Source organism: Electrophorus electricus, chromosome 16, assembly GCF_013358815.1.
Source record: "Electrophorus electricus isolate fEleEle1 chromosome 16, fEleEle1.pri, whole genome shotgun sequence".
Classification (NCBI taxonomy): Eukaryota; Metazoa; Chordata; class Actinopteri; order Gymnotiformes; family Gymnotidae; genus Electrophorus; species Electrophorus electricus.
In genome coordinates this window covers 3,762,263-3,778,685 of record NC_049550.1, presented here as the reverse complement: position 1 = coordinate 3,778,685, position 16,423 = coordinate 3,762,263, and the positions used below count along the sequence as shown (strand labels likewise).

General features: G+C 47.3%; 1 protein-coding gene across 2 annotated transcripts in view; it reads right to left on the bottom strand.

Moving 5' to 3' along the window:
* The window catches only part of pard3ba (par-3 family cell polarity regulator beta a), a 112,148-nt gene that overhangs the window by 67,482 nt on the left and 28,243 nt on the right, over window positions 1–16,423 (bottom strand). For both annotated transcript variants that reach the window (XM_035535116.1, XM_035535117.1), the window contains exons 5-10: window positions 12,614–12,702; window positions 5,944–6,030; window positions 4,830–4,955; window positions 3,636–4,057; window positions 2,094–2,233; window positions 1,802–1,930 (exon numbers count right to left, since the gene is read on the bottom strand). In XM_035535116.1, the coding sequence (XP_035391009.1) occupies window positions 1,802–1,930; window positions 2,094–2,233; window positions 3,636–4,057; window positions 4,830–4,955; window positions 5,944–6,030; window positions 12,614–12,702 (993 nt within the window). The remainder of the gene's footprint in view (window positions 1–1,801; window positions 1,931–2,093; window positions 2,234–3,635; window positions 4,058–4,829; window positions 4,956–5,943; window positions 6,031–12,613; window positions 12,703–16,423) is intronic.

Genomic DNA, 16,423 nt, shown 5'->3' with positions numbered 1-16,423 from the left:
GGGGAAGCGGACAGGGTTTGTGGCGGACACCTGCTAAGGGGCCACGTGTAGCGGATACGGGGCAGATGCAGGGACATTTGAAGGGCTTCGGTGGGAAGGGCTTTGTCGTTCCTCACAAGTCCACACCCACCCACACACAAAAAGACAAACACACTTACAGAGAAAGACAGACACACACACACACACACACACACACACACACACACACACACACACACAAAGTAAAGAGCAGATGGCGTGTCAAAGACGCCAGGTCTGCACTGTCATTATGTCTTTTTATATCCTCTCACTTTGCTGAAAACTCTCTCTCCGTAGCAAGTAATTTTAATTTTTTTTTATTCCCCCACTGCCTCTACCCCCTTCACCCATCAGTGCATTTATGCTACAATTTATCCATCGAAAGGAGTAGGAAACATAACCTGGGCTGAATTAGAATGAGCAGGGGGTTGGGGATATTTTGGAATACGGCACTGCACGCCTTCAACTCATGGAAGCCTTTTCATGCCTTGCATTTGTGCTTCGGAAGAGCAGGAGTTTAATAAAGGACCCCATAGTCTGAGCGGTGTGCGTGTCTGTATCTGTGCGTTTGTGTGTGGCTTAGAAAAACGCAGCTGTTCCTTTAAAACAAGACATCCCAGTCTCGCGCAGTCAATCAGACATCATCACAGAACAGAAATAAACCAACAGGCAGAACAGGCATAATTTAGGATTACACCGTGTACTTCAGGAGCCAATTCCGGCTACCGTACAATCTCGGGCCTTTTTAAAGCACCAGTCAGTGCATTTTTGCCTTACAAAGTGAGACGGGAAACAAAAACGGCGATAAATCCTCGCCCCGCACACCCAGCCGGGGAAAAGACTCCGCTCGGAATGGCTTTTCATTCGCGTACTTCTCCTGTTGCGGATTCGTTAATTTACTGAGCTCGTGTTATTTTGGTGACAATGTCAATACTAATGCACCCCAACAAGGGCGCAACACCAAGCCCGCACAGGAACGACACGACACATATCTCTCACACTCACACACGCAGACACACACGCACGCAGACATGCAGACACACACACGCAGACACACACACGCAGACACACACACACGCAGACACACACACACACACACGCAGACACACACACACACACGCAGACACACACACACACACGCAGACACACAGTGGAAAAAGGATCGTAGCGCGGCGATATGGGCGTAGTGCTGATGGAGGGTGGGGGTTGCATTTGGAGCAGCTGGGTTATTTGGTCTGTGTGGAACGTTCATCTTTGTTATGAGACATGGAATGTCTTATAGAGGAAGCAATGCAGGTGCGTGGGGGTTGGTAGTGGGCTGAGAGGTTAGGGATTGTTTTTCCAACCTGCCTGACTCGACAGCGGGTGTTTATAACTGACCCGTTCAGAACCTCCCGGGGCCTCTGATGAACTGCGAAAACAGTCTAAATGAACTGTAGATAGACAGCAACACAATGGTGGGGTGGGCGGGTGGAGCGGGGATCTCGCTTCCTGAGCTGATGGAAATAGGAGCTGGGCCGCCGCGGTCCAAGCTGGTGGCATGCGGGGCGGAGGGGTTACGCGGGGCCTCGGAGGGGTGAGGAGACCTCCAAGCACACGGAGCTGCTTTCGCAAGCGGGGGGGGGCATGTTAAGGCTGCGCGACATGGTGTTCAAACTTGAAGGACAGGAAATGGATTCTGAGACTTAAAGGTGTCCTTAAAGGTACAAAGGGCAAGTAAGGTCACACACACATACACTCAGAGAGAGAGAGAGACACAGAAATATACAAATCACTGGCTTACTAGCTCTCTAGGTAAAAACAGCTCATCTTGCCGTGTTACGACCAATGACACGGTCTCCCCTAGCTTGGTGCTACGTAGCATAGCAACCAGTTCCTCCTGCGTGTGGCCAGTTATGTCCACTCCGTTCACCTACCAAACGACAAACACCACCACATCAGACATTGCGACATAGCCCGGCACATTTTAATTTCGCTCAGTTTTTGCTGATTCAAAGAAATCGGACAACCACCAGATCTTTTCTTTCAAATGTTCCTTGGGGAAAGCCTGGAAAACAGGACGGACGCCCACTCACCTCCAGGATGCGGTCTCCGGACTGCAGGCGGCCGTCCCGGATGGCAGCGCCCCGCGGCAGGATGCTCTTGACCAGGATAGGTCCGGGCCCGTGCACAGACGAGTCCCTGGTCACCACAGTGAAGCCCAGTCCATCGACACCTGGCGTGGCGGAGGTACGGCGGGGTCAGCGGGTGTATTCGGGTCGACCCTGCCTCCTCCTTTGACTTGACCCCACCCCCTTGCTCTCAACCCCCCCCCCCCTCTGCTTCCAAACCCCCCCCCCCCAGGCTAATAGTTCATGATCTTTTTGAAGCTGGCTCTGTCAGGGACCTGGCAGCCTATCAGAAGGCCTGGCCCAGAGTCTGCCGGGCCCGGCCACACATGCCGATGCGTGAATGAGCGTGCGCCCCCTAGATGAGCAGCGTTTAAGCTCTCGGTCGTCCTAGGGGGGCACAGCCCGACAAACCCTCCCCCACTCAGCCGTCTCCTCTAATGCGCTGATAAATGTTTTTTTTGGGGGGGGATGGGGGATTAGATGGGTCTGTGCTTTAATTTCACATGCCAGCACGTCCAGGCGGAGATGAGGAAAGGAGGAACGAGGGATAGCAGATAGAGGAAAAATGCGGGGGGGGGGGGTGAGAGAAAGAGAGAGAGACAAGTAGAGTTGGAGGGAGATTAGGAGCAGTGCGAAGAGAAGAACGAGAAAGCAAGTTGGAAAAGGGAGGAAGATGAAACGAAAAAGATGAAGAGAGAGGGAGAAGGAGGGAGGGGCTTAGGGAATCGTCCCTATGACTGTGCTTTCCCCAAGGGTACGTGTGATTACTGAAGCTAAGGATAGCTCTCTCTCTCTCACACACACACACACACACACCTGCAGTCATGACCAAAAGATGTTACAGAGGATAGAAACCAATCCAGCATACTGAAGATGGCAAATGATGAAATCTCATCTCCCAAAAGAGCACCTGACTGCCTTCCATTAATGTTTTAAGCCAGCAGAGTCTGTCAATCAAACGCCGTATAGGAGAGGAGAGGAGAAAAGTGGAGAAGATGGGAGAGGAGAGGAGAGGAGAGGAGAGGAGAGGAGATTAGATGAAACAAGAAGGGAGATTAGACTAGACAAGAGGAGAGGAAAGGAGAAGAGGAGAACCCCCTGGCAGTGCTATGATTAAGTACTCAAAAATACTCAGGTGCTTAATTCACTGCTCAGGGATGTTCGTGTGTTTGGATCTCTTCAAGCTTCCTGCACTCAAGACAGTGAAGAGCTCTGCATCCTTCACTAGCTGGATCAGCGCGAAAACCTGGACCGGCCCAGAGCCGCTAGGAGTTGACTGGGAACCTGCATTCTAGAACTTCCGAGACGCAACTTGAGGCAAACGATCAACGGTAACATTTAGCCATCGAGTTCTTGCCTACGTAATTATTTCAGACCAGTAAGGACAAAACCAGTAGACGCTTACTCCATAGCTCTGAGAGGGACATTCACACATTCTCCATATACTCTATATGGAGTCTTTTTTTTAGGTGTCTATTAGCATGAAATAAAACGACTAGGTCTTACCTTTGGTTAAATTTATCCTCTGATTCTTGCCGCCTTTCTTGTTAGCCGCACTCGCCATCATGGAGTGGGCGGGGCTTCTCCGGGGGGCGGGGCTTTCGCTGCGAGGCTTGGGGGTGGGCGATGCGTGGACAAGAGGGGGAGGGGTCTCTTCGAGGCGCTCCGTTTCCGCGGGGACGTGCCTAGCAGGCGGATCCTCCTTCGGGAGCAGGGCTTGCACGGCCGGGGGCGGGTCGGCGTGCTTGGTGTCGGCCTTGCCGAGCAGGAACGGGCTCTTGAGCTTGGGTGCACTTTGGTGGGCCGAGTCCGAGCTGTTGAACAGCTGGCTGATCAAGCTCTTCTCGTACTGGAGCTTATTGGCCACTGGCAACACCTCCAGGCGCACGGCAGGAGTAGACATCGCCTGGCGGAACACTTCCTGCGACCTGAGCCAGAAAGAAACGGCGTTGACCACCAGTACCCAAACGCCACACGGACAAACACGCAATCACAATGACACGGAATACGGTGAACTTTCTACATACATCATGTATACATTATGAGATTAGATCACAGCCAGCTAGGATACAGGGAAGAGAACACGGCGATGAGATGTACGGGCTACCGGAATGGGAGAAAGTGTGGAGTTCAACCGAGGACAACGCTACAAAGTGAAGCTGGCCACTTAGTTTTTCTGGATTTTTGTTTCTTTTCTTTCCATTTCCCATCACTCCTTCCCCCCGCCCGCCTTTTTTAGCGGACACACCTCACTTAACCCGCAACCACGCAGGAGGCTGTGTGACGCCGCGCCCGCGCTTAATAGGGCCATTCCGTGCGCCGAATGAGAAAATGAGATAGAAAAGCCATTTATTTGTTTTGCTGTTGTTTGGGGCGGGGGGGGGGTGGGGGTGGGGGGCAGTGACAGAGAAGAGCCATACAGAGCAAGAAAGAGAGAGCAAGACAGAAAGAGGAGAGAAAGAGAGATAAAGGTTATGAGAGGAAGAGAGAGGGGGAGAGAAAACAGGCGCGCTTGTGGGAGATTGAGCGCGAGGCAAAAAAAGAAAAGCAGCAAGAGATGAAGGGAAGCGATGAAACGGAGAGGAGGAGAGACAGGGAGATGGAGGGACGGAGCTCCACAGCAGAGCGCCCGTGGGCAGAGAAGCAGCGATGACCGGTAGAGAGAGGAAGATCGCGAGGAAGAGGAGGGCATGGACTTACTCAGCAAAGGACTTGTCTATCAGCTGAGTGCCGTTGATGTTGACGATGCACTCGTCCTCCTGGAAGATGCCCTCCTTCTTAGAGCGGCCGTTATCCTCGATACCGTTCACCTGAAGGCCCAGGGTCCTGATAAAGACACACACACACACAGTGATCATTTACTCAACCGAATGTCAGAGACTGGAGGAAACAAAGCACACACACCGGTCCCCGACACCCGACACCCTCCTCTCGTATCCTTCAGGACATCGCAGGCACTACGGAGGGCCTTGTCTCAGGTTTCCCACCAATTACAGGAGTCTTTTTTGGTAATAGTGCTTGGAGGATGAGAGAATCAGTTACCTTTAGCTATGCGTCGATCCAGCAAGAATTTATAGATTATAAAAAAATTATAGATTTAAGGGATACGTCACAATTAAAGATCATTTCCTTAATGGGCTTAAACATCATTAATGTTTGTGGTAGATCATGAGTGGTTATCTGTGGGGAGGGGGGATATATATATATATATATATATATATATATATATATATATATATATATATATATATATATGAATTGATAGATAGATAGAGAGCAAGAGTAGAGAGAGAGAGAGAGAGACAAAGTGAGTGTGTGTGTGTGTGTGTGTGTGTGTGTGTGTGTGTGTGTGTGTGTGTGTGAGCGCATGCATGTGCATGTATGGCTGTTTTAATGGGGCTGACGGACATGTCTCAGAGATGAGCTTGACACTTACTGAAGGAGGTCACTGAACACATGTGCTCCTCCAGTGAGAAATAGCGAGAAACAAAGAGAGAGAAAGAGAGCAAGAGAGTGAGAGAGAAAGACAAGAATGAACAGGCTAGAGAGATAAGGACAACTTAAAGAACCCATCAGGGAGTACCAGTACATGAGTACACTCACAACAGGAAGTCTGACACCTTCCACACCTAGGGGTCATTTCCTGTCACATAATGTGCCATGCATCTTTTTGTCTCATGCACTGAAATCCTGACCTTAAACTGTTTTCCCTTTTCCACATCTCAAGGTGTGTCCTGAGAGTTGCTGTGCCCTCTTCACCTTCTTCCTTAGTGTGTGCGTGTGTGTGTGTGTACGTGTGTGTGTGTGTACGTACCGTCCACTCAGTGAAGAACAGTATGGCACAACTTTAATTCCCAGAGGCCTCATGTCTCCAGAGATCTCTACTGCCCTGGTGAGAACACTGTGGCAAATCACACACACACACACACACACACACACACAGGTGAGGTCTGCAACTACTTTTATGATTATACTATAAATAAATTTAAAAAAAAAAGACATATTTGGTCACATTAATCTCCCACACACACACACACACACACACACACACACACACACTCAAAATCTCAGTATCAGTATGAACTGCACAGTCACCCCTCCTCCTCCCAAGGGCCAGAAGCCCAGCAGAAGCACTCAGGCAGGCGAGCGGAGCACAGAGGGCATGGAGCTGGCGTTTTGCTCCGTTAGGCCCCTCCTGGGCCGCTCTTGGATCGTTTACCATGCCTGATGAACCTCGCTGTTGGCTCCCCTGCCACACTCACTCAGAGGAGAAGCACACATTTACACGCGCAAAAACACACACAAGTACACACGCACACACACATGCACACACATACAAAAACCCTCATATTTAAAGCCAAAGACCACACACCATGGAGGATGTAGTCTGGAGATCGCACACAGCACGTGGGTTAATGAGTTTATTCGGTTGACTGGAAACACCACCTCACACGCCCCACTCCCTTAGCCACCCACAGTAACGACAGCGAGCAGACAGAGAAAGCGAGAGAAATAAAGATGAACGGAGCACAGAGATAAGAGCGCTGCAGTGATAACGGAGAGATGGAGGGACGGTACACAAAGCAGGACAAACTGAAGAATGGGGAGGAAAAAACGAAGAAACATAAAACAAAAAGAAAACCAAAGCCCTACTCCTGGACTATGGCGAGGTGAGCCTCTGACTGTGCGCGCGCACACACACACAGCAGCGCACACGCCCGTGGCACGTACACACCCCCCATTACCGTATGCAAGAAGGCAGCGCTGGAACGAGTTAATATGACCACCGTGTCCGAGATGACTGCTGTGTGCCTGACACGCATATTCAGTGAAAAATAAAACAAGAACTGGTGGTCATGCTGTGACACGTACACACACACACACACACACAAACACACACACACACACAGACACAAACGCACACACAGACACACACAGACACACACACACACACACAGACACAAACACACACACACACACACACACAGACACACACACACAGAGACACAGACACGCGCGCACACACACACAGACACGCACACACACACACACACACACACACACACACGAGTATACTTCAGTCATCTACTTTGCACTCCTGTCCATGCACACTTCGGATCCATTTTGCTGCTCATGTCCTGGGGGGCAGCATTAATGGGCAAACAATAAGCTGAGAGGTACTGCACTCACACACACACACACACACACACACACACACACTGTGTGTGTGTGTGTGTGTGTGTGTGTGTGTGTGTGTGTGTGTGTGTGTGTATGTTTATCAGTGCGTATGTATCTGTGTGTTACACACAGCACCTGAGGCACAGGTGCCTACCTGCATCTCTTAGTTCAATAAAAAGAGGAACAGACAGAAGAAAATAGGAGAAAGGGGGATTTGTTGTGTTTTGTGTGTGTGTGTGTGTGTGTGTGTATGTGTGAGAGAGAGTGAGAGAGAGAGAGAGAGAGAGAGAAAGCTAGAGGAGGAAAGTGCTTGGAATTTTCCATCACTGTCAGAGAAAGCCTTGCAGGAGTTTTCAAACAAGCAACACAATTACACAACAAATGTCTGACACGGGCTTGGGCCACCATTTTCTGGTGCAAACAGAGAGCTTTCTGGGAAGCAGGATTCTCAGAGATCTTTTAAAGAAAACCTGACTACGGACCACTGCTGCCATTTTATAGAGAAAGGGCTGGCACGCTCCGGCATAGGACAATAAATTCCATAATGAGCAGATGCAATACAATCACATCCCAGTTTTCAAAAGACTGGTGAAATATAGGTGGGCACTTCACTTTAGTGTTCACAAATCCCTTTATATCGTGTCGCTGTTCAAAGCGGAGTTGAGATGAAGTCATCAATTTGCTTTATCTCCTTGGGAATTACAACGGCTTACCTGGAAATCTGCGTTTGCGCTATTGGCTAAAGTTCACCTGGACTGAGAAATAAAAGACATTGCTTGTCTTTGAATCCATTTGTGGAAAATTACACCATGTTTAGCCTTTCGAATGGTATCAAAACACATCATTAATACTGTTATCCTAGCATATAGTTGACCACTTTATGGTCTCCTGCTATGCACTTGTAAAACCATGGTGAACCGGGGCTGTGTGCTGTCTTAGAAAACAACCTTGCTAACACCTTGCTAAGAGCCTACAGCTCTTAACATTTGTACCACTATGGCGCACACAAAACCAGAAACCTGTAGGTCAAGCTCTCAGGTGTAAAGTCTAAACAGTTCACGTAAGTTCAAGTTTTACTATAAACTGTAATCTCTTCCCAGTCAGAGTAATTCTTTGCACACTTGGTATGATGATGTCAATAGACTGACACGGGTCAGGGCCTTGTAACTACGTTTGCTGACCACTCAGCCAACAGTGACCCAGAGGTCAGAGGTCGAGGTGTGGTGGTGAAAGGCTGGTGCTAGCGCTAACCGCGCATGGAATCAGATGGGCCACTACACCTACCTGTACAAGAGAGCGAGAGAGACACACACAAAAACCAAGCCTACTGTCCAACAGCACCTGAGCAAAGATTATGGATTATGCCATCAGATTTGACTTCCTCCCCATGCCTCTGTGTATTTCTCTCAATATCAGTGGTTTTCAGGGCAACACCCAGCTAATAGCATAAGCGGTGCAGGAAGCAGCCAGGGCGTTTGTCTTCCGTCTTGGCTTCATCTACCTCAACAATATGGCCATTCTGATCCTCCGGAGAAGGCCAGAACAACATCAGGGCAACTCTTATGCCACCAAATAGTCTTCAAATGACACTAGGCTGGAAAAAGTAGGCAATACTTTCCTTAATGGCTTCAGATAAAGTAATGTAGAATGCTGTAGAGTATTGGAATCTGCTCACCCGTTAAATGAGGTTGGTAGGCAGGTGTACACGTGTGTGGGTGTGTGTGTGTGTGTGTGTGTAATGCTGATTGACAGAGCCAGTGAAGAGAGGAGAGAGAGATAACTGCTTCCCTCTCTGAGGGAGAAGAGCAGGTCACATGACCTGCGATAAGAACGACAGCGCTTCCGGAGGGACTCCTGCGCACCCACACAGAGGCTCGCGCGCGCACGCACACAGAGGCTCGCGCGCGCACGCACGCATACACACACGCGCGCACACACACACACAATACACATCGAGTTCTGTGGCCATGGCAACGACTGCAGATCTCATGACACCTGCCATGATGATAAACTGGGTAATGCACTATTTGTATCACACATTGGCAATATCAACTGGGTGATTTGGAACAACTTCTTAAAATATAGCAATACTGTTTACAAAACAATAACGCCGAGTAAATATGTTGCATACAAACAACAACAATGTTCCACTTTATCCTTCCACCTTTATCATTCTCCCTACTCCATTGCACATCCGAATAACTTTTAAAATCCCAATGGCGAGCGTTAGTATGGGGACGTTCCCAAAAAGCAAGCGAAAACATAGATAGCATAACTAAGCACCTTATTTCAGCAAGATTTCCTAATGGCCTATGATTCTGCAGAAAGGAGGCCCGACGAGATGAGAACTAGCATGACTTGAACGCATTATCCGGTCTCGTCAGTCCCCGTCCAGGTGCGATGGACCTGCTGGGAAATGACCATGCCTATAAACACTATTCAGCATGTCTATATCGAGCTCCGCCCTGCAGCCCATCCACAGTCGTGACGTTTGCTAACACGAAGGCAGCTACAATAATGAATCCGATAATGAAGTTAAGAGAAGTCCAAAGAAATGCTCGCTGTTTACTGCCTGCTTCCCGACTAGAAAGAGCTGGCAGAATTTTACACAGAAAAACGAGACTGATTTTTACAACGTTAAGGCAGCGTCCATGTAATCTCCATACAGAACACAACCAGACGGGTTGCTGATTTCTCACTTCATGATGTGCATTTATTGTTTTTTGTAATTACTGCATCAAATGAAATACATTATATGGGATTAAATGTAGTATTTTGGGCATTTGGCATTTTTAGCATACAAAGGGTATATCCTCTACTGCACAAAATGAAGATACACAGATTGACTGTGATATAATATTTATAACATTTTGGACTTCTGGTCTATCTTACAAGTTGTTATTGTCCGGTGTGACAGCATAAATCGCCCTGATTCAGAACCAAGTTGGTTCAGATCATTTAATATAGGATCAGGAATATTATGCCTAATATTGTGGTACCAAGATTCAGCCACACCACCCAGAACACAGACAACCCAAACACCTGTAAGAAATCAGAAACAAAAACCACACACATATGCATCTGACCACAGAAGCTCAGTATGTGTGTGGCTTTTGTTTCTTAATTCTTACAGATGTGTGTGTGTGTGTGTGTGTGTGTGTGTGTGTGTGTGTGTGTGTGTGTGTGTGTGTGTGTGCGCGCGCACTGGGAGAATCCACTTCAGCATTTGAAAGACAAATATTTAATATGAGGGTAGAACATGTGTACAGTCCAGATACAGAAAGAGCCACCTGCCAATCAGATTTCAGAGCCAGGACTTCCTCTCTGAAATGGTAAACGCCTCCTATGGCAGCTTCCTCCAATTTTAGAACATGTGTTTCACACTAAAGTTCCCCAAAAACAGCAACAAAAATTATTCCGTGCCAAATTATTCTCTTCCAAATCATGCAATCAAGTTTTCCTCTCAGTATTTCAACACAGAATACAGCAGAAGTGTATAGAGTTACATACAAACATTTATCACCACGATAATGACCTTGCTTTTTACCATGGTTTACACAATAAACCATGAAGAAAATGTCATTGTTTCCTTTCCAGCACTACTGTGCTGGAAGTGGCACAACAGGTTTCACGTTTCCACTACTTAAATCTCTTTGGCAATAACATGTTATTGCTTGATTAAGATGTTACATTGTATTCATTTAAACTTTACAGATGACTAAACGCAACATGACACCAACTGTTAAAGAAAGGCACTTGCTGGACATTAACTTTTCATATTTTCACAGGACCACAATTAAATTGTCTGTATATTTATTGCTCAGCAACTCTCGTCTTTCCTTTTTTATTGGGCAGGCATAAAAGCTGGAATACAGAGTATGAAAGATACAAACTGATTATACAGCTCTGTAGGTTCAATAAGAGTGCCAACAGTTAATCAGTATAAATTTGCAGAAATTCGAATTCTTCATGCTAGCCGTTACAGTACAGTTACGGCATAAATACAGCTTGATGGCACACAGTGGCCTGTCAGCACGACGGGTCATCCCGGTTCGTAGTGATTAATCTCTGAACCTTCACAATCTCTGTTCATCGACTATTCCAGCGCAGCACCTCCACGTATCAAAGATCTACTATGGTCTTTCCCATCCACACCCACAAATGTTCATAAAGTTTCATTTGTTCTTCATTCCCTATTCACCAGTGTGTACTGTGAACTGACGTGAACCAACTGGAATCAACATGATGTGACGCTAGGCTACATGTTACTCTTTTGCTGAAAGGCAGATTTTTAACACACCCAGCTAGCTAGCTATAGACTATCACATTATTAGTGATAGAGTGCATGAAGGAGAGAGAAAATATATGCGCACTGGAAATAATTATTAACGCACTACTACTCGCTAACTACATAACAACTCCATCTAAAATACAGTCCCCGTGGGTTTTGTGTCAGGGGTGATTATCACAGACTTGTGCCACCATATTACTTGTGTTGGCTAACTTTGCTGCTTCCTACATATCATGTCTATTCACCGACTCATTTTATCTGTAGTAAAACATATCCAAAGCTCCCAATTTAAACTTATTTTGATGTAGAGAAATGTTCTGGGGTCACACCACCTTCCACAGCACTCTGGTGTCTTTCTCTCTCTCTGTGTCCATCTTTCTCACAGCTGCGAGGACAGGTAACATGATCAGAGTGGCACACAGAGCAGCACACCATCTGGCAAAATAAGCATTTTTATTTTTTAAATGCACTGACAGTCCACTGTGAAGTGTCCACAATAACGTAATCGTACGTCTTTAACATCACGATATACCATATGACTGTACAGGTACAGGAAAAGGCCACATATTGGTCTTCCTATCCCTCCCTCCTGCCTTGCACACAATGGCCCAACCAACCACACCGGTGCAGCCAACAAGACATGGGAGACCACACCCACCAATTAGCATAAAGTAATTTGCATGATATTAATGGTTGGTCGTTCTCTCACATGTATTTTCATTTTCATTCGCGCCGACCCCTACACCCTAATCTCAACCTGCACTTCGTTTATTAAGTCAGGTTCACTGTCGTCCATTAAGGACATGAGGCGGTACCAAAGATGCTATAACAACCCAAACACACACCCACACCCACACCCACATCCACACCCACATCCACACCCACACCCACACCCACACCCACATCCACACCCACACCCACATCCACACCCACATCCACACCCACATCCACACCCACACCCACACCCACATCCACATCCACACCCACATCCACACCCACACCCACACCCACTTACCTGCTGGATAGTGGGATTGGCCTACTGATGGCGACGCCGTCCTTTGGTCTGTCCATGACGATGGGCTTCACTGGCGCATTGCCAGTTCCCTGTTCAAACAAGCACAACTCAGGTTGGATCAGCAGGGACCCTTACTGAAGGCACCATAGCAAAGGGAACAGGCCTGGCCCGACGGCGCCTGTCTGAAAATGAGTCCGGCTCGTTGCCTGAACTTAGAAGAATTTCGTGCGATTAATGGCTGAAACCCCAGACGTTTGTTTGGAGGTTCCTGACGCAGCAGAATTCTCCCTGCTCCGCTGTCCTCCCCCTCTCACTCTCTGTCGCCAACGACCCAAGTCACAAAAAAGTGCGGCCGAAGAAGAAACAAAAGCGTCGCCATGAAACGGCTAGAAAACGTTAAAACGAGGGAGACGGACGTCACGCTGCAGGAGGAGTGCGGGGGGGGGGGGGGGGGTTCGACTCCTAATGGCACCCGCCTCACCCCACTCCTGCCGCTCTCGCAGTGAAGCTGACGCTAATGACGTCCCTGATGTGCCCCCAAACACACACACACACACACACACACACACACACGGGACCCCCACTCTCATAGTAAGCCTGCACTCCCATTACACAAGAAGTGACCTAGATAAGCAGAGGGGCAAGCGATTATCCCCATGCTGGGTCACATGCCACTGCCCTGTTTAGAGGCCACTGGAGGCTTTGTTACGGTGCATCTATATCTCGCGTTTTAAAGGACATGCAGCTCACATGGGGCGCAGGAGAGGGAGTGGAAGACACAGAAAGAGAGAAAGAGAGAGAAAGAGAGAAAGAGAGAGAAAGAGAGAGAGAGAGAGAGAGAGAGAGAGACAGACAGACAGACAAAAAGATGGGGGGGTTGGAGAAGGGGAAAAGCTGTAGAGCAAGAGAGTTGGTTCTGGGGCTGTATACTTACTAGTTTGACAAAAGAGTGTGTTGAGACAGCGATATTGGCTTCTGCGTCTTCTATAGAGACTTGCTGGAGTCTGCATGTTCTGTGATTATGAGCCAGAACAGCTGAAACATGGCAAACGCTTGGCGTACTACCGGGGACAAAGTAATCAAATAAATGTCAGATGCTAATGAGCATATGCTTAAACATGCTGGGCAGGTGTGTGGGGGTGGATGGGTGGGGGTGTGTATGTGTGTGGAGTGTGCTGCCTGCAGCATCAAGGCATATTTCCATGACCTCTACACTCTGTCTCATCCATCTTAGTATGCCCCCCGAATAGGTTTCGGAATACTGTGTGTGTGTTAGAGAGAGAGAGAGGGGGACAGTCAGTGTGCAGAGGCTCTTTCAATTTTTAAGGAACTTTAATGAAATAAGAGTTTCTTTTATTACTACTCGTTTAGTGCCCTAAAATCAATTTAAAATTAATTAAAGATCGATTAAGACGTGAATGTTGATGGGCCTTTTGACCTTAACTGGCTGATTTCCCTTTGACGTTGCTGTGGTGACAGAGTCAAAAGGAGGCAGACGGAGAAAGAGGAAAATTACAGGCTTGAGTGATCCGACAACGTCCGTTCAGACTCCCGAAATCTGAAAAGGTACGACTTCCCAGTGTGATGATTTCTGAAATCTAAAATGATCACAGAGCAGGTTCACCTCTAGCCGTCTAAATCTGGCAGACATTACAAAACTACATTTAGCCCCGCCCACAGGAAGTGGGCTGTTTGATGATGCGAGCAGCACTGATGCTGCTTCATCGGGCCTTTTTAGAGATTTTGACATTTTGTTTCTGTAACCTGTGTCAACTCCAGCCAATCACGTCTCACCAAGGTGGGAGATGAGCACGTTCAGGCTGAGCACACCATGTGGATTTTTGTAGGATATATAATTCAGGAACTGGAAAAGCACAACTGGTTATTTACCAGAAGCCAGTCATACTGCCGAACCCCTTCTGCACTGTGACGGCAACGAATCAGAGGCTGTTACACCGTTACACCGCGTCCGAAGCCGTCACACTGGGTCAGAGGCCGTCGCACTATCTTCCGTCAGTGCAGAGCAGAACATGCCAGTAATTTACGCCAGCAACGTGAAAACGTCTGAGCCACTGCAGAACCATAAACGATGACAGAATCTAACGGGAGGGAAGGAGTCGCCTTTTAAGCTGGCAGGCCTGCGCTGCCATTTCAGTTTCAGGCTTAAATCTTGTTGACAATTAGACGATTTTTACTTTATTTTGCAAGAGTTTCATGAGCTTCAACAGTCACAATAATAAGAAAAGTTAAAAGATCAGAACAAAGATTTAACCATCAATTTTTTCCTCCTGTCCATTTACATCAGCATTCTAAACTGGCATTCTAATGCAACTGGCACATCATATCGGGCTACTGCAGGTTAGCGCGGTCTTTAAAGCTAAAGAAACGGAGGAAGAAGACACGTTTTCCTTTCAGTGAGATGAGGCTTCACAGTGGCAAGTGTGAGCTGCACAAACGTTATGCCAGCTTCTGTGCAGACCAATCAGAGCTGAACTAGAAAGCTCGGGACAGACGGGATGGATATGGAACTCAGCCCAGAGTTTACTTTGATAGCAACGGGAACTGAAAACAGATTCAGAAGTAAAGCCGACATGTCAAACTGTTGTTACTTCAGCAGGCTTGTTAGAGATACTTAAAAATTAGTATATTTCTCACATCATTTTCGGGTCTTTATGTCACTTTCCTAATTATGGTCCATTGTTTTGATTTTTCAGATAAAGGCTGTATAAATTTCCATACAAATGCTACCCAACACATTCTTCTTTTAGAGGTGGATAACGACAGACAAGCTGTGTCTGAGTGTTTAATCCTTAGAGGCAAATCCTTAGAGGCAAAGCTGTAACTTCAGTTCCAAGCTCAACTTTTACCAAACCATGTGCATTTCGGGCCGTTCATCAACAACTCATGGTTGATCTAATTCTGACACAGGACTTTTGGTTTCTGATGCACTGATGTGTCAGAGCATGACATTTTTTATTTATTTATTTATTCATTGACTATTGTGGATGTCTGTCTTGCATACCTAAATGTCTGTGGGGAAATCCCCTCCAATTTAAATCAACTTTCTGATACAGCTCCAGAAACTGAGACAGGATGAGAGAGATATAAACAGGGGTGTGTTAAGAACAGTTAAGAACAGTTTCATATTGTAACAGAGCTATTTATCGTGTAGGTGATGTACACCAACTCCATTTTGCAGAAGTCAGAGCAGAGAGAGCATTAAAGATGTGTGCTACTGAGCTAGAATGGGGAGATAGAAGGGTGGGTGTGTGTGTTCGTTCGTTCTGGGCACCCTTTTGGTAGATGCAGTGTAATACCAAGACATGAAAAACAAACCCACAGAAATAAGCAGACCACAGGGACCAAATAAACATATTAAACCAAACAGAGAGAGAAAGCGGCGAGGAGAGGAGAGAAAGATAGAGCGTTAAAGGAAGGCGTGAGAGAAGGTGAAATCACAGAGGAATATCAAGGGGGCCACAGGTGGTATGACGAGCAAAAGAAAATATCAAAACCAAACCCAGGGAAAATCCAATCTCATGGCCAACGCAACCCCCCACCCCCACCCCCATAAAAAAACACAGAATGCATTATAAGTTATCAGATTTGTGTGTGGGCCTGTGATGCCTCCCATAGCACAGGAAGGTACACTGGGGCACCGTACACTGCCAAGTGCAGATTAATTTGGCCTTCAACCCTCAGGAGAACAATGAGGCCTTGAACTGCTCCACTGATACTGTTGCAAAATGGACATTCTTTAAGGTTCAGGCTTTGGCATTAACACTTAGAGGACCGCACTAAAGGGGTCGT